Raw genomic sequence first — 27,099 nt, 5'->3', positions numbered from 1 at the left:
TCCAGTTTCAATTTGTTTCATTTTCAAGCAAAAGCTGATGAAATTGCAAAGCTAATGAATGAGAATAAGCAACTTAAAGTTGTGATTGGGGATTTGAAGGTATGTACAATTATTTCTCTTTCCCTAGATATTTTAACATGGTTTGGCATTGTCTATGAGATGGTGACACTTAGATATATTTTGCTCAAACATAAGCCTAACCCGACCCTAAACTCTCCTATCTTCACTATTTTAAAACCCCTAAACACTAAGATTACATACAATGACCCCTAACTTCCAAGGTCGATGAGTTCGACTCTAAACTCCGACGCACTGCACGGTAAACTATCAAGACCCACCTCTTCTTATTTTATAATGAACTTATTTTTTACTAACACAACCCCTTATTTTGACAGTGAGACTTGAACGGCCAAGAGGCAAAGCGAGATGAACTACAACTAAGGTAAACGTTTAAGCTATCTCCTTTATGCCTTTGACTTGGTTTAGATTCAAAACATATGCACACACAAGAAAATTAAGAAAGCAATGGAGAATAGAAACTAAAAAAATACCCTTTTTATTATGTGTATTGCTTGGGTTTGATGGAAAAAAAAATGCTCTCTGTTTCTTTTGATCCTCAAATAGCAGGAAAATACAGTAAAAATCCTTATGTTTTGCTATTCTCTGTAAAAAGAATCAATGGGGACAGTTTTTTTTTGCTTCTGTTTTCTCGGTTAATTACTCGGCTCATTCCTCTTTTTTTTTTGTATGTGATCTCCTTTTCCCCAGTGGTTAATTGTCCCTTAAAAACTGAGCATTACAGTTTCCTCGTTGTTCACGTATACCTCCCACGACCAAACAGTACCCTTTCCCCTCTGGTGAGTTTGTTTATGAGTTTGTTTATCTTTAAATAAATATTCCTTCAAAAGCTGGATTCGCTCTTGTTTGGAGTTTGTCATGAGTTTAAAGAAGAAGGCTATTTAACTGTCAGTTATTTATTCTCTGCCCCTTGTTCTTGATACCTGATGCATGTATGAAGTCATTGATTTCAACTTTCTAGATGATTTATGCATTGTTTTTTTTCATATATGATAACCTCAAAACGTATTATCGTTAAATTATTTTATTTGTTTCAAGCCTCTACAAACAAGTTGTGGTTGCTTTCTCACCGGTTCATTTTTGTTCGGTTTGGTTATCAAATGGATGATGTATCATTGTTTTTTAAGTTGTGTACTGGATAAACCTCTCTTTTCCTAAGCTCTACGTTCTCATATGTGCATACAATCTGAACACTATTTTTCCTTTTCCCTCTAAATATTTTTCTTGATTCAGTACATTTTTGCAGGGCATATGCTTAATTATTTGAGTTGTTGTTCCATTATATATTTGAAACATTTGGTCTGCAAAACATGAATTCAAGCGCAAACACTTCAACTAAATCTCTTAATTGTAAGTTAGTTTTCATTCAATACACCGGAAATTTATATATCAATTGATTTGTCTTTAAATAATGTGTTCACTTCTCATTTCTGCATTTACCTAAATTTTTTTATTCATAGAGAATGCCTTATCAAGAATAACACAAGATTGTGAAGAGTGGATAAAAAATTCATCAGGATCATTCTCATTTATGCTTTGAGTTATTTGAAAGTAAATGAATATTATTAAATAAATGGTTGAAGTAGCATGTGGTCTAGATTTTATTTCCACCTTTTTTATGTGAGGGTAAATTAAATAAATTCTCATTTTGTTGTCATATTTTGTAAACTTTCAATACATTTGAAGTTTTAAAAACTTCAAAGTTTATATTAATTATCTTAAATTTCTTGTAATTGCATTTTTATTTTTTAGATTTTTTATAGTTCATACATTCATATTATAATGTATTGGTAATGGTTGATTAAAGGGAAAATTATTTATATATTTTAAATATAATATAAGATTTTTGTAGTTTAAAATTCGAGTTTGATTTCGAGCTTGAATCGAGCTCAAAATCGAGCTTCAATCAAGCTCCTAAATTTTTTTTGAGTTCAAGTCTTTTCGAGTTCGAGTCGAGTTTTAATAATATATTTTGAGTTTGAGTTGAGCTTCATAATTTTTAGCTCGCGAGTTTTCGAGTCGAGCTCAGCAATACTCGAACTCGGCTCGTTTACACTCTTAGTCCCAAGCGTCACCATTGCGTACGTTTCCGAGCAGCAGTTCCATTCTTTCTTCTTTATTTGGAAAATGGACTCTTCGTTAGGATTGGGTCTTTCTCGACTGATTATCGTCGGTGGGTTCCTCAGCTTGGTCTTCAAACTTAATCATGCTTATTCAGCGGCATTACTCTTGAGGTACACTGGTTTAAATAATTTTATGCTATTATAAGTGATTTTAGTTATGTTTATTTATTTAAATTAATTTATTATCTATATCGACTCGTTTAAGTATTATCTTAATTAATTTATTTTATTTAAAATAAACATTTCATTTTTATATAAAATATTATTATATTATTAAGTATTAACATCTTACACTCAATTTTAAAAATAAGTTTTACAACCTATTTTACAAACAATTTTTTTAATATAAAGAAAGGCATAAGCCAATAAAATCAAATCAATCCTTAACCGATAACTTCATTGTTCAAATAAATTCTTTTGTCTAAGATTTGAAGTTTACTATTTTACCAATTAATAATGAAAATGAAGTTATCACTGACATGCCAATGATGGTATGTCTATCATCAATCACGTGGCAGCTAGCTGTTAAATTTTGATCATCCAGATAAAATGTTAAAGATGAAGGCTGCTTCCAATACGTCTTGAACTCTAAATGATAATTTTAAGAGTGAACTACATGTTTAATACTTAAAGTATCATTTTTTGTTCCGTTTTAGTATTTAAATTTTTATTTTTTTAAAAAATTATATCTAAAGTTTATTTTTTATTTCATTTTAATACCGTGTTTACTTTTTATTTCATTTCAGTACCTAAAATTTTAACGTCTGGATACTAAAATGAAACAAAAAGTAAACTTTAGGTATGATTTTGAAAAATAATGAAAGTTTAGGTACTAAAACGGAATAAAAGTAATACTTTAGGTACTAAACATGTATTTTAGCCTAATTTTAAATAGGCTTAATACAAAAATAAGTGTATGAACTTTACTTTGAAAAATATTTTAGTGCCTAAAATTTTTTTCACTAAAAATAGGTGCATAGCGTTTTTTTCTTTACTATTTTAGGTGTCTAGACGTTAATCACAGTTAAAAATTCACGTTAAGTGACACGTATCATGTTTTGATATTTTTGATTTTTTAAAAATATTTTACATAAAAAAACAACTGAACAATGACGTCCTCCCAACCAACCCCTTGTTTCCTTCCCCCTTTTTTCCCTTCTCCCCCTCCCCGCCACGATCAACTGCCACGGCGTCGACCAAACGGTAAATGACCGACCACCACATCCGATCAAACGGTCGATTATCACGATCGATATAAGAGAATTTTATGGTTTCAAAACCCTAAAACAAACTTTTTCAATTACATCATTTTTTGGTGTTTGATTGGTTTTGAAAGTATTGGGCTTTTGGTCATCGGTGATTAGCCAATGACACGTCGTTGCGTGTTCAGTCGATTGACGCCATTGGTGGCGACCGGCGGTGTAACACCCCCAACCTGTATCCGACCCAGACCCGAGTCCGAGGTGTCACATTGACTTTTCAAAACATTTACTTGTATAAAATAGTAAGTAATTTAAAATTTTTATAACATATAACTTATTTAAAACGTTTACAGAACTATTCAAAGCTTATACAATATATTATTTTGAATACATGCCAACTAGAACTTTATATATATTAAAATACATATTATTCACCTTTCTTATGATCTGACATTTGGTAAGGAGAACTGACCTGTCTTGCTCCACATTGCTCTTTACTCTTCTCACTTCTGTAACCTACGTGTGAAACACTCACACGCTAAGTCTATGACTTAGTGAGACATATAAAACATATAATGGAACTATACACATATTATGCAAAAACAATTAGTACTTTCATCTCATACAAAAGCATATATCCTTTCATTCAACCAATACACACATATACATATATAATTTCACAACGAGTACACATAGCATCATATCAAATTATACATATTTATGTACAATCATTTCCATTATTATCACATCATAGCACATATATCACTTCCCAACAAAACAGACATATGATTATATCAAGTTTATTCTTTAACTTCACCCATGTACATATGTGAGAATTGTAGATATGTGAGTCTATTGAAGTTGTGCACTATGATGTCACCACATCTTGTATGGGTCCCACTAGGGGCTATGAAATTTGTCCCGAATGACCTATCCAGAGGTCATAAATAACCTCAGCAACTGTTCATAGGTCTCAAAGAACCTAGTTAAACTGTCCTTATGTTCCTTAGAACATATGTATACTGTCCATATGTCCCGAAAAACATAGGTAATTCTGTCCATATGTTCCGTAGAACATAGGTAAACCTCGACTCTTTGCATGCCAACTATACCTATCGCTCTCATATCATATACCATGGGCATTTATCTTTATATCATTTCATATATACACTTTCATATCAGATGTCATATAAGCTTATAGCTTCTTTCACATATACATGTAGTCACATAGCTTCTTTTTATATTCTCATAGGATCACATAGCTTCTATCTTATACTTTGTTTTCTCATGTTCACATATATCATGTCATCCATATATGTATAATCATATGATTCACTTTCACGTATCACATATACTTTCTCTTTCATATATCTCATGACTCTTTATCTCATTCTCATATGATCACATAATCGTGTAGTTCACTTCTCATATCATTTTGCATGGTTTTACATAAACATATATCATATCTTATTCATATGTATATATATACCCACAAATACATGTAAGCACTTATTTTCTTATCTTATAACTTATGTTGTATGCTTGTAATCTTATGACCTATTGTTAAGTAACTCAAATAACATTGTATTATTACATACTTTATTCCATAACCATATATTCATATAGCATATATACACTCATACAATCAAGTATACATACATTTCATATTAATCACATACTTCATGTACTATACTATCGGAAATAGACTTATCGCAAGTCAATTTTCATATAATTCTATGTAATAAGATGCACTCACCTTGGCCTCACTAAGTTCCAATCCACTTTTATGCTTTCCTCTCTTTCGATCAAATCTTAACTTGATAATCGTTCTGGAACTTGTTCGTGCTAGATATCTATATAATCATACATTGATACATATCAGTATCCAATTGATATATTCTAATCTATCATTTCTTATACCAATAGAAAGGTATAATTCCATTTTCCCTTGAAGTGCATCGATACATTCTATAGTGTATCGATGCATTCTTTAATATATGCATCGATGCACTACTCATGCATCGATACACAAATCACCTTCGATGTTTTCATTTTAAGGGGTGCATCGATGCACTCCTTATGCATCGATGCACTAATTGCATTTGATGTTCATTTATTTGAGAGTGCATCGATACACATTGAATATGCATCGATGCACACAACCCAGAAATTACATTTTGAGCCCGAAAATTCTTACTTTGTCCTCAAATTCTACTTATTAACCCCTCCTTATGCCTTAAAACTTATCTATGCATATTTAAACCTTCTTATAACACTATAACACTTCACCATCTCTCATAATTCACCATAATTCTTGAATCAAAGAATTTCATCAAATTTTCCATGTGTTCTAAATTCAATTTTAACCTTTCATATGTCTTAATTATATTGATGACAAGTCAAATTTAACTTCCAATTTAACTTATCAACTCTCATTCAAGATTTCATTTCAAAGTTCCTTAACTTTACTTCATCTTATGATTTTAAGACAACTTAAGCTTAAGTATCACTCAATGATCAAAACCCAACTTAAATTTCAGCTAATAATCAACTACTAAGAATTCTTACCTTTACGAGTTGGAGTTCACGGCTGAGAGAAGAAACTGAAGAAGACTCTGGAGAAATTCTCTCATTTCCCACGTGCTTATTACCCCTTTATAAAGGGAAATAAAAATCTTCCCTGTGAAATGACCATAATACCCTTATTATTTTCAAACTTTGCTATTAAATCCAACATAAAAATTTTCCAATAAGTCATCAACTATTCAATCTTTTCTAAGATTGGTCATTAAATTTACCAAAATTTCATTTTGGTCACTGGCCCGACTTTTGGGATGTTACAGGCGGTGACAAAGGGATTAAAATAAAAGTTTTAAATGTTTGGGGTTCTTTTTAAGATTTGAAAAATATGTTTTTTAAAATAAAAAAATATTTTTTATTTTATTATTTTAAATAAAATTTTCAAAATTATCGGAACGTGACACTTGTCACTTAACGGTCAAATTTAACGGCGGTTGGCATCCGACGCCTAAAAGTATAATAGAAAAAACTTTAGAAACATATTTTTAGCAAAAAATTCTTTAAACATTAAAACGTTTTTCAAAATAAAATTTAAACACGTAATTTTGTATTAATCCTTTTAAATAATACACTCACAACTCAAACTAAATCACGTCATGAGATGATTATAAATAAAATTGTTCATTTCAGTTTTCTATGGTTCCAAATTTTCAGCGTTGATGTCAATACTGAATTACAAGGTGAAATATATCTGATAGTGAATGATGGTGCAACATCCAAGAGCTCTCGTGGGAGAGCAGAAATGCAGCAGCCAATAATGTCCGGCATATCTCGTGAATGCCGGAATGCCAATTAAAATACAAAAAAGAAGAAGCCATTGTTTATATTAAGATAAATTACACCGATCATCATTGAACTAATTTATTCTATCTCTTATTTCATTTACTGTATTTTAAATTTTTTCAGTTTTCTCATTGAATTTAATTCAATTAACATTTTTGGTGCATTAAACCAACGTCATTTTATAAAATTAAAATTTTTACCAAAATGACTTCGCTTTTCATCTATATAACAACTCATTTATAACGTTATTTAATGAGAAAACGGTTGAGTGACCAAAAATACTAATTATGTTAAATTTAATGAGGAAATGATTGAATTTAAAGTATATTGAGTGAAATAAGAGATAAAGTAAAGTTGAGTGGTTAGTGTAATTTACACTTATATTAATAATTTTCATAAACGTGTACTTGTTTTTCCCTGATATTATTGTTTCCGATAAGATAACGTATAATTGCTAGCAGATACGCACTCATGCATTTCCATCCGTGAAGAAAGGCTAAACAGACCACTAATCTGAATCAGAAGTTGACAACCATGCACTGTTTAGTTGACTTGAAAACATCTCCATCTCTGTTTAGTTGACGACCACGACCCGACCCGACCCGAGACGAGACGAGACGGCGGCGGCGGCGCGCGAGAGTCCCCCTTGTTTTCTTTCACTCAACAAGGAAATGGGAAATCCAAGCCTTAAATACACTTCCCAATAGTGTTTCCAATACTATGTGGGATTGAGCATTACTCAACACTTCAAAGAAAATATAGCAATTTTTGTAACATGTTTTCCACTTAATCCACATATCTAAAACATTTTATCATTTTATCAAGAGAATTAAAAGAGTTGTAGATATCTACATTTCAATTCAAACTTATACATATAGTTTTAATATGATAAAATGTTTTAATATTTTTAGATATGGATTAAGTAGGAAACATGCTACAAAAATTACTATATTTTCTTTGAAGTGTTGAGTAATGCTCAATCCCACATAGTATTGGAAACACTATATGGAAGTGTATTTAAGGCTTGGATTTCTCATTTTCTTGTTGAGTGAAAGAGAACAAGGGGGACTCTCGCGCGCCGTCGTCTCGTCTCGTCTCGGGCCGTGGCCGTGGTCGTGGTAATACGTGTCTTCGACACGTCCGCGCGGATACTATCTTTTTAGAGAAAATTATCGCAACGACACTGTAGACTATCGCAACGCGAAATGGAAAATCGCAACGACACTGTACACTATCGCAACGCGATTTTCAACTATCGCAACGCGAAATAGAAAATCGCAATGCGATTTTCAACTATCGCAACGCGAATTTGCGATACTGGATATCGCGTTGCGAATTAGAGATCGCATTGCGATTTTGTTGGTCATTTTGGCAAATCCAAAAAAATTGGTTAAAATCGTATATTATAAGGCATTTTTGGTCACTGAAGCGATTTTCTCTTATTATTATTCTTCAGAGATTCTTAGGCTCCATATAATCCCTCTTGTACTGCGTGAAACATTATAGCTTGGCTCTGCGCAATCATCTTTAGTTGACTTCACATTATGGCTTAAATCTTATTTTATTTGCCTTGTTATTTACTTGAGCGGATTTACTTTCAACATTCGCGGATCCGGCTCACCCTGCCACTCGTGCGTGCGCCTTAGTGGTCCTCCCTTTATATACCCCTCGAGTTTTCAATTTACCTGTCAAGCCACACAACTCCTAGTGAGTAGGGTGTAAACGAGCCGAGTCGAGTATTGTCGAGCTCGACTCAAATTCGAAAATTTTAAATATAAGCTCGACTCGACTCGAAAACTCGCAAGCCTAAAATTTTCAAACTCGACTCGAACTCGAAAGATAATATTGAAACTCGACTCGAACTCGAAAGATAATATTGAAACTCGACTCGAACTCGAAAAGGTTTGAAATAAAAAAAATTCAAGAGTTCGACCAAAGCTTGAGACTCGAGCTCGAATGAAGCTCGATTCGAGCTCGATTCTAGCTCGTTTGAAGCTCGAAGACGGGTTAATTTTTAATTATTGAAGCCCATCCGCTTTTATACATTCTCTTTACCTTTTATTCCCCCAAGAACTACCGATGTGGGATATGAATTACTTTCAAACAGCTCAACAACAACAACAGCAATGGGTTGTCCAAATTCACGCCCCACCTTCACCTCCGATCCCCATTTCCATCTCCAGATCAAGGTTGCAGTAAAAACCAAATGAAGTTTCAAACTACATCCAAATGAAAAACCAAATTGCAAAGCCATCTAATTAATTAATCATTATCTATCTATATATATATGTGAAGCAACAAAATTGCAAGATGAAAATCAAAGATCCTAATCGCAAGTTAGAAACCCGTATTGTTTGAAATTTCAAACAAAATTTCCTTTAATGGCTTCCATCATTATACCAATATTCATCTTCTTTTTCTTCTCTTCAACTTTCTTTCTCAACGTTTCTTCAACAAATTCTCTGAACCCAAATCTCACTTCCATACGAAGCTTTTGCAAATCAACTCCATACCCAGGTTCTTGTTTCGATTCACTGAAGCTTTCCATTGCAGTAAACATCAGTCCCAACATGCTTTTCTACCTCCTTCAAACCCTCAACACTGTATTATCCGAGGCTGCGAAGCTAACAAGTTTATTCTCCAATGGCGGAAATAGAAACGTGATCGTCGAGAAACAAAGAGGAGCATTGCAAGATTGCATGGAAGTCCATGAATCAACACTATCTTTGTTGAAAAAAACAGTGTCGAGAATCGAAGATGAAGATTCGAGGAAGATAGTTGACGCGAGAGTCTATCTCAGTGTAGCTCTCACGAACAAGGATACATGTTTAGAAGGGTTAGATTCTGCATCTGGTCCATTGAAACCGGTTATTGTGAAATCTTTGCTTAGTACTTACAAGCATGTGAGTAACTCTATTTCGATGCTGCCTAAGTCGGGAAAACAGCATCGTAATTGTCGGCGCTTGCGAGGCATCGACAACGAATATGATCCAAGCGAAGTGCTAACCGTTGCGGCCGATGGTACGGGGAATTTCCGGAGCATCTGGTCTCATCATATAAGTGTTTTACTGTTATTTCTGTTTTGTTTGAAGTGCTCATGTTACATATAAAACAAAACGGAATTGTTGTTAGCTAGCTTGATTTCTTGCATTAAACCAAGCTCTTTGATGTTTCACGAACCCCTCGAACTATTTCTTGAAAAGTTATTGCTCGTGGGAATAACACCAAGTAATGACAGTGTTTATTATGTACAGAACTCATCGTAATGTCGATCAAGTTTTAAGAAATAAAATATTATATGAAATGTATTTCAAATATATTTTTTAAAATATTAATAATTTTGTAATAAAAGGAAATATTGTTCTCCATAAAGGTTTTGAGTTTAAATAAATGTATATGTATGATGTGTGAGCATTATTAATTGATTAAGAAAATTTTAAACATATATTACTTTATAACTATCCCAAATTCTACTTCCATTCTAAAACGCTTTAATTTTTTATAATTATATATATCATAATCCTATCATATATTTACCTCAACTATTCATATGATTCAAACTCGTCATTTTCCATTAAAAAATTGGTGATTGTGTGATATTGATGTTAACTTGTTGACTAGTGTATGATAAAATATGATCCCATCGTTTTAGTTGTATTTGTACATCAAATCTCCGTTTACATTATGTCGTCGAGTCAGTTCTTGAAATATTATGTTGGTGAGTCAGTGCTTGAAAGCAATGCTGGTGTCGATAGTCATCATTAAGATATGATAAAATCATGTCTCAATCACCAAATTGTGTATATTTATTTTGCATGTTGATATGTTTATGTATAAGTACGTGAATGATTTATTTAGGAGCAACATAACATCATTTTGTATAATTTGTATGTTACCTTCATGTGCATAACTTAACCCCTATCACATAATCGGATTTAGGGTTTAGGAATTAGGGTTTATAATTTAGGGTTTAGGGTTTAGGGTTAATTACAAATACATTAATTAATCGACTTGGTACTGATTTATGAGGTAAGTACAATATAGTATTTTGATATTAAATGCATTACAATATGGTTTAGTTGTATTATAGAATTTTTAATATATTTTTAAAATTTTATAATTATCAATAATGTATTTTTAATATATTTTTAATAATGTAATTTTAAAAAATCTAAAATTATAGTATAACATTTTTTTCGAGCTGCTCACGAGCTTTTCGAGTCGAATATCGAGTAGCTCGTTTCGGCTCGTTAAGAACTCGAGTCGAGCTTGAGTCGAGTCCATTCGATCCGAGTATTTATCGAGCCTTGAACAAGTCGATCTCGAATAACTCGCGATCTGTCCCGTCTCATTTACAGCCCTACTAGCTAGACCCGAGTTACAAACCACATCAAATAGACCAAAAATAATGGTTGGCGTTTTCAGGCGCTCGTTCTCTTTCCCAAACAAACCCCCTAATCGTCCATCTAAACCATCCATCTCTCAACTTTCGAGATCCGTCTCTCTTCCATGCAGACCCTTTGATTTCCCAACTCAAAGATGAAACCACTGTGCTCAAAACGTGGTCGTCCAATCCCGATAACCAAACCACAGCTTAGCTTTGTGATGGTTTTAGCCACCTAAAGGGCGTTCAGGATTCACTCCACGATATCCTTCAGCTCCCACAGACCCAGGAGTTGTTAAGCCATAAGCGTGAATGGGTCGAGAAACTCCTCAAAGATTTCCTACGTTTTGTCGATGTTTATGGGATCTTCCAAACATCATTTATCTCGCTCAAAGAAGATCAACTCGTGGCGAGAGTGGCTCTAAGGAGAAAAGACGACTCGAGGATCGCTATGTATTTGAAAAGTCGCAAGAAGTTGGCTAAAGAGATAGCTAAGCTCGTTTTCTCTATGCAATGCGCATTGGACGACACTCATCAGCGTCAGCTAAAGTGTCTATTGCGGATACTGAGCTGACCGGTGTTATCAACGATGTTATCGAAGTGACGGTTTCGGTTTCCGTAGCACTTTTCAAAGGGATTTCAATGGCGTTTAATTCTAAAAAATGGTCTTGGATCGAGTTGGCCTTGTGTAAGAAAGCCAACAAGGTTGAGGTTGAGGGAAGTATCGAAGAATTCGAACAAATCGGTGAAGCAAACGTGTGGCGTATGAGAAGGAAGGGAGACGATGAAGAAGTGAAGACGGTATTGAAGAGAATGGAGGACTTTGAGAGGTGCATTGCTGATATCGAAAGTGACAGCGACAAAGCTTTTAGGAGTCTGATAAAAGCTAGGGTTTCGCTGCTAAATATTCTCACCAAGTAGAGATGTGTAGTTTACCTTTTCATTCATGTAAACCTGTCATGTTTTTTCCTATTTCAATGGTGTACATTCGTCATGTTTAGACTTTAGACTTAGGTACATTCGTCATATTTTAAGTTAAAAAATTGTCTATTAAAACAAATGAATATATAATAATTAATATTTAGTCTTATAATTATTTACTATTCATTCCTTCATCATCCGTTTAGTTCAATGTAATGCAGCGTTGTAAATGAAATACGAGATGATAAATCTATATAATTGTGCAAATAATTGGAGCTGCTTTTTTTCCCTACAACTTGCCTTGAGAAATTTTAGATTCTACATCGCCACTGACAGTGGATTTCTGGGCAGAACTTAGCTTTCCCGGTAAAAGCAAAGTACGAAGATCATACAAAGACAATACCTAATTGGACATCGTTGGTCCCTTAGTTTGTTGGTCTCGATTATGTTGATCTCATATATAATGCAAAAGATGTGACATTAATTCAGATATTCACGAACTGAAACATGAATATTATATCGGGAAAGTCTAAGGAAATGCAACCTAATTTAAGGTTAAAGAAAGACGCGACTGTCGGAATTGTCTTTTGGTTGGACCCAGAATTGGGCTTCGACTTGAGTAATTGGGTTAGAGTTGCCACCGACCATTTTAAAACGAATTTAGGTGGGTCGAACACCATCTTACATGATCTGTGTTTTACCAGAAACGTATCGGGTTCGGGATTCGGTTACAGTCAATGAAGGATTAACACCTTTGAACCGCCCTTTCGGTACCAATTAATTTGTCGGTTATCTTAGTTACGAAAGTTAAAAATTTAAATTTAAATTTAAAACATTTGATTCAAATACTTACCTTTGATTGGAATTCTTATAAAAAGAATAAAAAAGTTAGAGAAAAAAAAAAGAAACAAATAATAATAATAATAATAATAAATGAATATTAAATAAATAAAAAATGAAACTAAAAAAATAGAATAATAAAAAAACAAATTAAATAAAACAAATAAAAAAATGTTAAATAAACTAAAGAAAAAAGTGTTAAATTTTAAGAGTAGCAAAACAGAGCAAAAAAATAAAATAAAATAAAATAAAAGCTTAGAAATTTAAATTGCAATAAATTAAAATTGAGGGAGTGAATATTAGTGTAAAAAATGCACTGCAAGAAAAAAAACAAAATCAGAGGGTTAATTTGCAAAATAAAAAAAACATAAATAAGGATTAAATTGATTAAATCAGAAATTTGGGGGGCAAATTACAATTAGTGGTTGAATTGAAAAGCAAATCAAAATATGAGGGATTGCGGAGAAGATTTAAAAATCCTCTATTTGCACAATGGTCACTCGTATATAAATGGGCCAAAAAAACCATTTCTCATTTCATTTCTCACCAATCCTCAAAACTTCATCTCCCTTAGATGAGAGATGCTCTCAACCAGCCCTCCTCGACTGAATCTCGGCCACCAATTGAAAAAATATAAACCACCCACAATGCTCTCCTCTTTACCCCGGGAACCCAAATACCCTAAAATCCACCCATCGATCACATATCTAGGCAACAAGGTTCGGCTTTACCCTTTTTTTGGTTGGAAAATACTTTACTTTATGACGATTGGCTATGCTTCTATGCTCTGATGACCCTCTGGCTCCTCACGGTTTCGACGGATGAACTGATGGTCTTTTTTTGCTTTTGCTTTTGTGGGTTTCGAAAGATCTGTTGGTTTTCTTGTGTTTGAGTTGATTTGTATGTGTTTCCTGTTGTTTTGATTGTTCTCGATGTACTCACTGTGGCTTAATGATGATGGTTTTGTGGTTCGAATCCCTTATGGTTTCTCTGTTTACTGTCAAGGGTATTGTTGTCCCTATTTTGTAGCTCTCGGTCAGGCTTTTATAACCCCCCACCGACCGTTGTGAGTCCCGAAAACGACGGGATGTCCTGCTGAAAATTCGACTGACCCGGTTCGTGCGATGTTTGTTGATGGTTGTTCCGATTATGCCTCCTACATGTCGTTCGGTCGGGGTTTTTGGGATGGTTCAGTCCCGATCTCCTCTGGCCGTTGGCATGCCTCGCGCGTTACTCTCACGTGCAATATTTGTGGCGCCATGCTTAAGTCATGAAACCCTAATACGCTACTGGGCTAGTTCAGGCTCAGCTCTCAGACTATTTGAAATTTTGGACCCTGAACAAAAAAACAAAAAGGAAATAAATAAAAAATAATAAATAAATAAATAAATAAATAATATATTATATACACAAATATTTTCAAAAAAAATTATATAATATATCTTTTAAAATACTATATATTATATATTTTAAAAAATGTTTTTAAAATTATATATTATATAGTTTTCAAAAATGTTATAAAACTATATATTATATGTTTTCAAAAAATGTTTTTTTAAACTTATATATTATATAGTTTTCAAAAAATGTTTTAAAACTATATATTATATAAATGTTTTAAAAATGATTTCAAAACTATATATTATATATTTTGGGTGTGGAGATTAACTTTTTAAATCATCCTAATATAAATTATTATCGTTATAAATTACCATTAGTCTGTGAAATTTTGTTGCCGACGTTTCGGTTTCACGTCTGTTGGATCAGTATGGTATAACTTCCTTCTCATGATATATGACTTTTCGCATCAATAAAGCAATCTTTTTCATTGACAAAAAATAGATGAATTATTAGACTATAAATGGGCAAATAATAAAAGGGAAAAAGGACCGTATCTGAACCTACGTTACCTAAAAATCATATAAACTCCACTTAGTGACCTTCCTCGCCCAACAAACCAAGCTTTGGGCTTCTTCACTTTTGTCATTCGGCTGAGGATGTAGGCCTGGTTCAAGCCCAATTTATTTCAAAAGATATATATATATATATATATATACATCTTAAATTCTATATTTGCGATTATTTATTTTAATAACCATATTTTATGTTTATATTTATTTTCCATTATAAATATAATTGTTTACTACTGAATTCGACATTGATTTTTTTTAAAAAGGCAATAACACTGAATTTCCTTAAATGGGTTTAAAGCACCTAAAGGCATGAAAGATTTCCAAGTTGAAACGAAGAAAAGTGAAAATAATTGAAGAGCTCTAATTCTTTTTAGGCCATATACATTATAAAAAGGGAAATTGAATTAAAAAGGAAAAGGACCACTAAATAATGCACCTAACATGGTACATAGTAAGCTCAAGTGGGACAACCAGCTCCTTCCATGCACATTGACATGGCTGCAAATTCAAAATAGTTTCCCTCTGATTGTGAGGCTCTAATCCCGGTGGCCCTTATTTCCATTTTCCAAGCTTCATGAATTAAGGACCATTACATTGCCATATTTCCATTTTGGCTGTGCCTCGAACAGCATAATCATTCACTTTCATTTGTCGCTATAATTGCAATTTCCAATTATCCTAAATAATTCCCCCAATGAGACAAATTCTGATACCATTTAAGAAAAAAAGGAGGAATTGCGGGGCAGTGACCCCTTACAGCATTACAAGTTAGGGGGCTGTATTTTAAAACATGAAAAGACTAAAACATCATAGTTAGAGCTTATGAGGAACAAAAGCTCTTTCCCTTCCCCAGATTTGTGCACTTAGGTCCTGAAAATGAATGGCACCTGCAATTGTTGCCTACTAATAGTCAGATGAGTGCAAGGATTAGGGGGGAGGAACCTTTTCCTGCCCTAATGTAGAGGTTAGACCTACATCTAGAGTCAGGCGATAGCATGCAATGACACTTTAAAAGAACCTATCTTCGGCTATATATTACAAGGGCACCAGCAAAAAAAAGATAGGCTTTCATAGGATTTATGGTCATGTAAAAAAGCATGGGATGAAAATGAGGGCCATGCCCTCCACCCATTTCCCCACTGTTAAGAAAGATAGAAAAGAAAGAGATGGTTAATTAGGCAAAGATTTTGTTAATGTGTAGTTCCACATCCACTGGACAAAAAGCTCATGATGGACATGGACTTGATTCCATAGGTTTTGTGTTGTCAAAATCATCATCATAAAATGGACTTTTCTATATGAGATATCGATATAGATGATGCATTTGGTCCTATTTCTCTATGTACAATAATTGAACTATTTTTTTTTTAATTTTATACAATACATGATTAAATTCAAAAAAGTAAAAAGGGTAACTATTCCTGACCAAGAATATACTATACTATTACAATGGTAGAATATATGATATAACGAGGAGGGAAAAAGCAAGAAAGAGTAGTGCAAAATTGTAAAAATTGAAAGCAGCAGGACCACCGGTGCAAGAATAGGGAAACATCAAAGAGACGTTATGGTTATCCCGCCATTCTTTCCATTTGTATAAGAACCCACTCGACTGCATTGGTGGTTCCCAGTCATCTTTTTTTTCCCCATCCTTCCGACCACACAGTAAAGATGCATCTTAAATGCGCCACAAAATTGGAGAACAATTCGTAACGGCAGCCTCAGCCTCCTCCATTAATCTCCGTTTACGATTTCTGCTTCCCAAGAGCCGCTGCTTTTACTTAAGAGGAAGACCTTATTAGGAAAAAGAAACTGAGACCTCGAAAATCTTCATCGTTCTTGCGGGTTCAAGTGATCGGTTTTAATGGGTTGCGTAACCTCGAAACTCGATCAGCTACCGGCGGTCTGTTTGTGCCGCGACCGCTGTAACTTCCTCCAGGACGCTCTCCAGCAAAGCTACGCCCTTGCCGATGCACACCTGGCATACATGCAGTCGCTCAAGACTCTGGGCCCAGCACTGCAACATTTCTTCGATCAATGTCTCAAATCTTCGTCCGGCGATGACTCCGCCGTCTCCATCGAGCTGCCGCCGAAGATACTTTCTCCGCTGTCCTCGCCTGACAATTCTTTTTCGAGTTCTAACTCAGATTCGCACATTCAATTCGATACCGATTCAGAAGAGGAAGAGTCGGGCGAAGATTTTAGTAAATGTAGTAACGAAATCCATATAAGTTATCTTAACCAGGGGTTCTTAACATCATATCCTATGTCTAATCATGATTATCACGCTAGTACGAACCAAAGCATAGAAATCAGTGGCTCGGGCTGGAAAACACCTCCACCTCCGGCTCCGAGGAGCGCGGCTTGGGATTACTTGAACTTTTTTGATGAAATTTACGAGAGACACGAGTTGCCTTATTTCTCGAGCAAACCAGTGAAGGGAGAAAGAGCTGATGATTATCTTGAAGCACACGTATTAAATCAAATTCACGGAGACGAGAAATCTACCGCAGATTATACTGAAGAAAAAAGAGAAAATCCGAGCAGAGAAGCTGTTCCAGTAAAGAACCGTGATGCAGAGGCTGACAAGGTTCAAAACAAAGTTGTTACAGATGAACCCAAAAACCAAAGCGGTAAACAAAGTGTCTCTGAGGTAATCAAAGAATTACAGGTCCTGTTTGAGAAAGCTTCGGAGTCCGGAAATGAAGTTTTGGATCTGCTTGACACTGGAAAATTTCGTTATCATCACAAAAAGTATTTTTATCAAGGTATAGTTTCTAACATTCTCTTTACTGATTGCGGGTTTGGAATTTCAATTACATAGTTTTTATGGTTTCTTCAATTCAATGGTTCATTTAGGTCCTGCGAAGATGTTTCATATGGTTACTTCAAATTCATCGGAAAAAGAGTCCTCGCTGCCAAAAGAGAAGATTGATTCTATGGATAATGATGAGGTTTTGAGTTCACAGAATCTTTCATCTACCCTGAGGAAACTGTGTATATGGGAGAAGAAGCTCTATGATGACGTCAAAGTACGTTTAAAGAATCAAGATGCTTTTGAATTCTACTTTTATCTTTTCACCTTTTTCTTTTAGTTCGTGTTTGTGTTTTGAAAAGATGAATGACTTGGTAAATACTTAACCAGAGTTTATAAGCTTGATTTATACTTTAAAAAAGTTTAGCTTTTCAGGCAGAATTGATATGTTTTATAGCATATATATATATATATATAACAAAACTGCGCTCTTTTCATGTAATCTATGAAATTGGTCTGTTTTCAACCAAATCGGCTGTTATATATATTTGGACACAAACCTACCTACTAGAAAAAGCCTTAGCCATGAGGCTTGAATTGTTTGCGATCAACCCCGTACAGTTTAAAATTTAAACCTGATGGGTACACACATCACTCATTTTGATTTAATAAAGTTCGTTCCTGGAAGTACAGTGTTTCACAAAGGTTTAGGCAGCGCCTGTACAATGCTCTATAATCAAAGTTTCGAGCATTATATTTTTTGTCATGCAGCTTATCCGACCCAGTTTTGAAATCCTTCACTGAAATAAGACTGTTTAGAAACATAATATCATGATGAGCATGTTGGATTGTTGTCCAATATACTTCAATTTTTCCTCCATCTTTAGCCTTATACCTACACAAGGTTGCGCTTTTAAGAATGCCAATTGTCTCATTTCGTTATATATTTTTAAGGCTGAGGAAAAGCTGCGTATAATTCACTCAAAGAAGCATAGCCAGATGAAAAGCATGGATCAGAAGGGTGCTGATGCTCACCTAGTTGATTCCACACGAGCTTCGATCAGGGCCTTATCTACTAAAATGAGAGTTGCAGTTCAAGTTATTGACAACATAGCAATTACCATAAATAAGCTGATGGATGAAGAGTTGAGGCCACAGATCAATGAGCTGATTCACAGGTAAATTGTAACTCTAGTAAATTTAATACGTTACTCCGTTTTACACTATGCAACACTCAGGGGTATTACAAGTAAGACTTAAAAGAGTACATCAGTGTTCAACTTTTCAACGTACCAAAGTTGTACGAAAAAGATAAAACAATTAGGTTTGGAGTGACTTGCATTTACAGTAGGAGCCTATCTTCCCTAGATACATTTTAACTTCTTCATTTATCATAGTACTTGAATTCTCACACTAATTAGGTGTAGATATTTCGGAATCTGGTTAATATTTTGGGAATAAGTTTGCAGTCAACTATAACCAATATAAATGGCCTGATAATAGAGATACTTTTGATTTTGAAGAGAAGCCTTAGATTCTCTGAAGCTTCACATGTTTGCTAGTTAAAAGTCAGGATTAGGGAAATCAATCTCATTGGAGAAAATCAAGAAAATTCTTGTGATTAGATGATTCTCGGACCTTGGTTTTTCTTTTTCTTTCATTTCTGAAGCGACAATAAATTGCTTGGTTTTCTGAAGTTGGAAAGGTGTCTGACTGCAATTAACTTGTTTTAGATTGTTTGGAATGTGGAAGGTAATGCTAGAATGCCATAGCTGTCAGTACCAAAAGGTTATGGAAGCAAAATGTTTGGATATCATTACTATGAATGAAAATCTTAGCGACACTCATCTCAAAGTGGCAATGAAACTAAAGCTTGAGCTTCAAAACTGGATTCTTAGCTTCTCTAGTTGGATTGAAGCTCAGAGGGGCTATGTCAAAGCTTTGAATGGTTGGCTACATAGATGTCTCCTATATGAACCGGAGGAAATAGCAGCAGACGGTGTTTCATCCTTCTCTTCTAGTGGATGCGGAGTACCCCCAGTGTTTGGGATCCTTAACCAGTGGTCAGAAGTCATGGATAAAGTGTCGGAGAAAGAGGTGGCTGAAGCTATGCATGGATTTTGGAAGAGCATAAACCAAATGCTGGAACACTATAATTCTAAACTGCAGCAAAGGATTATTGCTGATAAGGATATGGAAAGAAAATTAAAAGATTTGGAAAAAGAGGAGCAAAAGATGCAAGCTCGAGTGAAAAAGATGGCACTGTGGGAGAGCAAAGAAAGTGCCGTTGTTCCACCAAGAAATACCAGTGATGCTTCTGCTAGTTTACAGTATGGTCTAAAACAGATTTTCATGACAATGGAAAAGCTTGCTTCCCAGAGCAGGCAAGTTTATGAGGAGCTTCCCCAATGCATTGAAAAGTGCAAGGCCAAAGCCACTCAAGATAACGCCTAATGTCCTCATTAATTCACTCAACAAGTATTTCATTATGGTTTTCGACAGGGGAGGTAATTATCCATAAGACCCCTGCATGCCTGATGACGTCTCTCATATCTATTAAGAATTGAAAACCTGTTTTAGGCAGCTGATTCTGATTGCGTTTCCATTGCTGAAAGTCAAGGAACCGAATTGTATAGTCATGGATTATTGGAATGTGTGTAGCACCACTAGACCAGTTTTGTTTCGGATCCGGATTCGGGGCATTTCGGCATATCTTTATACCCATAAAAAGCAGATTACGGCTCAAAATAGTTCAAGCCCACGACAATTCAAAACAATCTTCAAACAAAATAAGTTTGTTAGACAGAAAACTGACCACAGGCCAGTTAAGCATACAGATGGGATTAATTGGCCAGTCCCAAACAACCTTATAATCAAGAATAAATGCCCTAATAGTATGTTTCATCATCATCTCTAGCAGTTTACCAATGCTTTTCACTCTGCCTTATCATTTTTATCATACCCTACTCACAAGCTTTGACCCCCGAACTTAAACCTTGCTTTTCCTGTGTATCCTTTCGAGCAAAATCCAAACATCTCCATCCATAAGACCATCAATGACAACAATCTCATGTACGTTATACCCTTCTCAAATCTTCTCTGTTCCGCACAAGACCTTCAGAGAATTTTCCTACGATGGAATCCCAGAAACGCATCTCCAAATATAGATACTTTGACATGACCCCCATGAGGTCCACAATATTTATTAGAATTAATTGGCGGCTGATCACATCAAACATATTTGTGTATCTTATCGACCCACAGGTAGTTGTATGACACAAGAACTAAAGATTATTATAAAATCCCTTGATCAAAACCGAAAGAAAAAGGAAACAACCACTCATCCATTATTCTTCCTCATAAAACAGATGACTTTCATACCAACTAACAGTCATCTAACCAACCGCTTGCAGTTATTTGACCAAATCAAAAGTAATAAATAGTTTATAGCCGTTATGACTCATTTATTCTCATGAACAATGAAAAATTCTAATATACACGTAGCATACCGTAACATAACACAAAAGCGACACACCGAAATATACCATTAGTTAACTTAAGTAAATATTAAATGGTACACGTTTTATACTTAATTTAAATATTAAAATGATAAAATACATGTTTTTATACTTAATTTATTACTTTTATTTTGTTTTAATATCTAAACTTTAGTTTTTTTTTAAAAAAACAATCATTAATGCAATGCTTATGTGGTAAGACATATCAAATTTTTAATTACCACATCAACTTTTTCTTTATTCGTTAGTATTTTTTAATAAATTTTATTCAACCAATTAGGTAGTGACACTACCTATGGGAATAAAAAGATTGAAGTCATTCTTTCTCTTAGTATGAATTGAACTTGAGTCTCTTACAAGCAAAACAAATCACTCGATCATTAGGCTAAGCTAGTCATAAGTTAAACATTACCACATTTTCTATTTAACTTATATAACGATATCACCATAAAATCATTATTTTCGATAATTATAAGATTCAAATATGGAACACTTTAAATTAACAACCGAAAGCTTAGACACTCAACTATAATGTGAATTTTTTTATTATATTGAACTTAATACTTACTTATATCATTATTAAATTAAAAGACTAATTTTTCATTTTATTTATAAATAAAAAATAATTAAATAATTTATATAATTTATAAAAATTATATGAAATCATTAAAAAATATATATTTAAAATATTATAAAAATATTTATTTAAGTTTTAAAATCAAATTAATTATTTATTTGAAACAATATTATTTTTAAATTGTCTATTTAATTTTAAATAATTTCAAATTTAGGGTAGAATAAACATTTAGTATCAAACTATCAGTTTGGTTCTGTATAATATTATTTAAATTTAAATATATAATCTAAAAATAATATTATTTAAAATAAATAATTTAATATCATTTCAAATAAATAAATAACATGATTTAAAAATTAAATAATAATTTTTACATATTTTTATAATATTATAAATATATTTTTAGAAAAAAAATTAATGTAAATTTTATAAATATATAAATAATTATTTAATTATTTTTATTTACAAATAAATTAAAATATTATTCTTTAAATTTATAATTATATAAGTAAGTATTAAGTTTGATATAATAAAAATAGATTCACATTATAGTTGAATGGCTAATCTTTTGATTATTAATTTAAAGTGTCACATATTTGAATTTTATAATCATCGGAAAATATTAAATTTGTGGTGATACTATTATATAAGTTAAATACAAAATGTGGTGAAATTAACTTAAATGACTAGCTTAACTCAATGGGTGAGTGATTTACATCTTATGTAAGTGTCATAAGTTCAATTCATACTAAGAGCAAGATTAATTTATTTTATTTTATCCCATAGTTGGTGACACATGTCACCTTTTAATTGGTTAAATAAAATTAATAAAAAAATGTTAACGGAGAAATAGAAAGTGATTTGGAAATTAAAAAAATTTTAAAAAATTGACATATCATGCCATAGCAGCATTGTCGTTAATAGTTTTGAAAAAAAAATATAATTTATATACTAAAACGAAATAAAAATGATAGTGTAAGTACTAAATGTATAATTTATCCTTTTAATATTTACTTAATAAGGACAACTTAATTAATAATATGTTTCAGTGTGTTGCGTTGTGCAACGTGCGCTGTAGACTCATCCATTAATAATAATATAATAAAGGCTTAAGGGTCACATTTATCCCTGTAGTATATCAAGTTTATGATTTTCGCTCATATCGTATTTTCGCATCAATTTAGCCTTTAAAATTTTAAATTTCATCATTCCATGCCCTTCCCCTAAACTATAAACCATAAGTTGGTGTTAAGAGGTAATAGGATTATGGTTTATGATTTAGAGATTATAATTTAGGGTTTTAAGTTAGAGGTAGGGTTATAGAATAATACAATTGAGTAATTTCGATAGCTAAATTGATGCAAAAATATAATATGGGCAAAAGTGATAAATTATATCTACTACAAGGGCAACAGTTATCATTTTGTCTATAATAAACCATCCCTCCCCATTTGTTCTTCTGCAAAACGACCGCCCAAGAAGGTGAAGGACAATATCAGCTTTTGTGATTGTCCAGAAACTACACTTTTGCCTACCGTCGACCCAAATAGTAACTGGAGTTTGATTAAGATGCAGACCGCAAGTATAAAAGCCAATTTTAGTTTTCAATCACATATTTTCTATTGCAACGAATTCCTCATAATGTAACTCTAATGTCTAACCTCTTAATTGCCATTGTTGTCGTTATTAACATATAGTCCCCTGTTGCGGTTGGACGCTCCATAAAAAAATCTTGTTCAAAGTTGGTAACGGGATTATTATCCCAAATTTCCAGGAGAAGGGGCAATAATTGACATTCTTTGAGTTTGAGCCTTGGCGTTCTGAAGAGTACGTCACCTAACAAAGGGAAATCCAGTGGTTAACTGTGGGAAACTCAAACTTGGCCTTTATTTTCTTTAACCCTTTGTACAGTGCGACTACGGTATACGACTTGAGACAAGTTGCTAGCTAACGCGTTTAGTTTTGTAGGGGACCCAATTGAAACAACAACTGCTTGCAAGTGGACTGGGCCCAGAAGGACCACGGGCTCATTACGGAATCTCAAAAACGTTGTTCAACTCTACCCCGTCCCCACGGCTGAAAAGATCCATCATTTTGAAGGGCAAAAAGATTGGGGTTGGTTCGACTGGAGGAGGAATGCATTGGTGTTTGATGGGGACGTATTTTCTTGCAACTTTCTCTTCCATCCCTGGGTGTAAAGACATATTGTATATAAGTGGTAAGCAGTTTGATATCGTTTAAGCAAAGTATCAGGTTCAAGTCTTTGTATATGTAGAAAATCTCTTTAGAAGACACACCCATCAAAGTCGGGTGTACAATCCGAATTGGTCCATGTTAATAAGGACGAAACCTTAGAACTGAAATATAATAACAAAAACAAAAAGACATTGTATATGGAGTTCCCTATTCCGTGCATTGTTAATCACACCAAAGTCTTTTAAATGCTGAATCAAGTTTTTTTTGGGTTGTTAAAAATGTCGTATTACCATTTGTTAAACATGCATTTGGATCCAAAAAGATTATGGGAACAAATTTTCGAAGCTGAAAGTGCAAGGCAATTTGAGTGGGGAAAGAATAAAGTGAAGATGATGGGGGAAGGAAGGCAGAGGTTGATAAAGACGGATCAAAAACATTCAAAAAGTTTACGCGTAAAAGGGGTACTGCCAGTGATGGTGAGGGATGAGCTCGGTTGATTGGGCGGAGTTTGGATAAGGAGGGCGTGAGTGAGAATTGGTTACTCAATGCCCAACGCCAACTCAATTAATACTACTTTTTATATAAATATATCTTAATTATACTTATATAGGAGTATACATTTTAAAGTTATTAATTAGATGATTACTATTTATTAATTTAAATGTAATTATAAAAATAGAAACATAATATCAAAAATTAAAAGTTATTTGAAATACCAATATAAGTTGATTCACACTATACATATTGATTTTAATCAATGGTGGATGTACATTATAGTGAGAGTGCATAAGTTTTGACCCTGAAATTAAAAAAAAATCGGTTAATTATTTGTTTTATTGATTGTGCCAACTTTAAAATTTTCTTTGTACTCACCCGCACATACAAAAATTTTATATTATCAATATACGTATTCTTTTTAAAAATATATTTTTGGATTTACTTTTGAATTTACACTAGTTTTAATCCAAATAAATCAAAACATAGTTAGATGATTTACATATATTAAAATTTTAATTCAATATAAATTAAACTATATGATGCACATTATTTAACTGCCATGAAATATCTAACTATCCCAAATGTCCCTTGTCCTAAGGTCAGAGATGGATAACGGGTTGATAAGGGCGGTCGTCTTTAAAAATTTTAAATTCTCATTTTAATTATATAATTTTTATTAATAACTTGTTTTCGTTTCATTGGGTTTTATAAGTTCACTAATTTTGCATTCGTCTTTGTCCATAATTTTTAATGTATTTCTATTCTGATCATTAATCATACAAAAAAAATATCTTAAAAAAATAATTTGATCTCATTTTTTTAGCACGATCTAAAGCTTCTTTCATCGATTTATCAAAGATTGTCATTCCGACCGAGTGACTTATAAAAGAAAACTAAAACTATAGTGTCAGGGTTAATTTTTTAAAAAGTTTACTGGTCAAATAAAAATACATTAAAAATTAAATGTTATTGCGGTGAATTAAAAAATAAATTAAGAGAATTATTTTTTTATTATTTTTTATAAAATTTCATATAAATTGATTAATCAAAAAATTAAATATTAATGATATTATTATATATATATATATATTCAAGATAAGTTGTTAAATATTTTGATTGAAATAATCATGCTTGATATGTTACAAAATATTTATATAAATTTTAGTATTCATTTATTAATAACATGCATCAATACTTTTAGGCGCACTATGTTACATATAATTTATACAAAATGTGTAGGTTCCCCAGAACCATACAACCCCGCACAACCAGTAACAGTAAGGCCCTGAGCACACAACCGAGGAGCCTGCAGTAATCTTCCTCCAACAATAAACCCCCCAGATAAAATATTTCTCCGTCGGTAAACGGAGATATTAGAAATCAAAACAGAATTCAGATCAGATATCAGAACAGAATCCATATCAGAAATCAGAACAGAATTCAAGTAATGTATCAGAACAGAATTCAAGTCAGAAATCAGATAAATATTTATATGATTAGGGAACACACCAGAGTTTACATATATTATTCAGAGGTACAGGATAATCTTAACAGGCAGAGATACACAGATCTTCAGTATACCGATAGGATGTCGGAATTTAGAATCACTAATGGAAGAATTCAATAACTGACGGAATCATCAGTTATTCAGAATGAAACTTGAGCTGATAAGGAAGAAATGAAGATTCATGACCTTTACAATCTATGTCGATTACTAGGATTATCTAGCAACTCCAGATGAGTAGCTCCCAAAACTAATACTTGTAAACTTGTCAAATCATTAACCTTCCAAGGTATTTACTCTTTAATACCAAATATTCTTATCCACATATCATCTTCTGAATTATCACTGAACAGATCTTAAGGAGACGAACAGATATTCTAATGGTCTTTATTTCATGTTAACGCTTCCACTATATCATGAACTGCGGACGTGCTTGATTTATAGTTCATGATCCATAATAACATTAGATCATGTATGTTCATTAACATTTCCAGACTCATCCAAATCACTTATTTAATCCTTAGTCACTGAGGTTACTTATTTCACTTAGTAGTCAAGTTTATTCCGGTTACTTCAGAGCTTTCCAGGGTAATCCAAACGTTTCTGAATTTCATATACATATTGTACTTCTGTTCAATTCAATTTGGTCTTCGTGGTTGATTTGTCTAACGAATATACATTTCTTTTTACTGAATGCAATCTAGAGCTGAGCTGAGTACTTTCAAAATTATCATCGAACCGCACTTGAGAAGACGAACACACATTTAAATGATACTTATATCGTTCAGGTACTGACGTATCATTACGGTTGATCGGCTCACTTAAGTTATTCCATAACTTCAAAAGGTAGTCCAACACCTATGCTTATTTGGATTCCTAATTAATCCAAGACATTTACTTAGTATAGGCAAAAAGGGTTTTTTGGTCATTTTGGTGTTCAGTTTTATTCCATTCATTTCAGAGCTTGAGGATATCCACTCATTCCTGAGCTTGGTGATATTCTTGGTCATTTGTATTCTAAGGGTATTCTGGTCATTTTATAGATCCATTGTAGTCCAATAATTTATTTCGTCCGATCTTATTATTAAATTCAAACTTATCATTTATGTCAGGCTCATCGAACTATTCTGACAGATCTAATGTATTTCAATCATTTCCATCCATTTGATCTTATTATTTAATTCAAACGTATCATCTTTTCCAGTTCTTTTTGAATAGTTCTGACAA

The 27,099-nt window shown here is 33.1% G+C and overlaps 1 protein-coding gene and 1 long non-coding RNA gene across 2 annotated transcripts; both read left to right on the top strand.

Annotated features, from left to right (window-relative positions):
• Nucleotides 1-1,060, top strand: LOC120194595. The gene is made up of 3 exons (XR_005522984.1): nucleotides 1-99; nucleotides 396-442; nucleotides 769-1,060. It is a non-coding gene; the product is annotated as an uncharacterized LOC120194595 (long non-coding RNA).
• Nucleotides 1,061-16,620: 15,560 nt separating this feature from the next.
• On the top strand, nucleotides 16,621-20,101 carry LOC120194594 (nitrate regulatory gene2 protein-like). Its single transcript, XM_039196858.1, has 4 exons — nucleotides 16,621-17,592; nucleotides 17,684-17,856; nucleotides 18,534-18,757; nucleotides 19,313-20,101. Exons 1-4 carry the CDS (start codon nucleotides 16,689-16,691, stop codon nucleotides 20,031-20,033), a joined length of 2,022 nt encoding a protein of 673 aa, XP_039052789.1. The 5' UTR covers nucleotides 16,621-16,688; the 3' UTR covers nucleotides 20,034-20,101.
• The last annotated feature ends 6,998 nt before the right edge of the window (nucleotides 20,102-27,099 follow it).

Source organism: Hibiscus syriacus, unplaced genomic scaffold, assembly GCF_006381635.1.
Source record: "Hibiscus syriacus cultivar Baekdansim isolate YM2019G1 unplaced genomic scaffold, ASM638163v2 tig00117000_pilon, whole genome shotgun sequence".
In the NCBI taxonomy this organism is placed as follows: Eukaryota; Viridiplantae; Streptophyta; class Magnoliopsida; order Malvales; family Malvaceae; genus Hibiscus; species Hibiscus syriacus.
Note: the sequence above shows the minus strand (reverse complement) of the source record. Positions and strands in the feature narration are given on the sequence as shown.

Coding starts and splice junctions, on each gene's coding strand:
- LOC120194594 (XM_039196858.1), top strand. CDS start 16,689: ATGGGTTGCGTAACCTCGAAACTCGATCAGCTACCGGCGGTCTGTTTG. Junction 17,593..17,683: donor CAAAAAGTATTTTTATCAAG/GTATAGTTTCTA, acceptor TGGTTCATTTAG/GTCCTGCGAAGATGTTTCAT. Junction 18,758..19,312: donor ATCAATGAGCTGATTCACAG/GTAAATTGTAAC, acceptor AACTTGTTTTAG/ATTGTTTGGAATGTGGAAGG.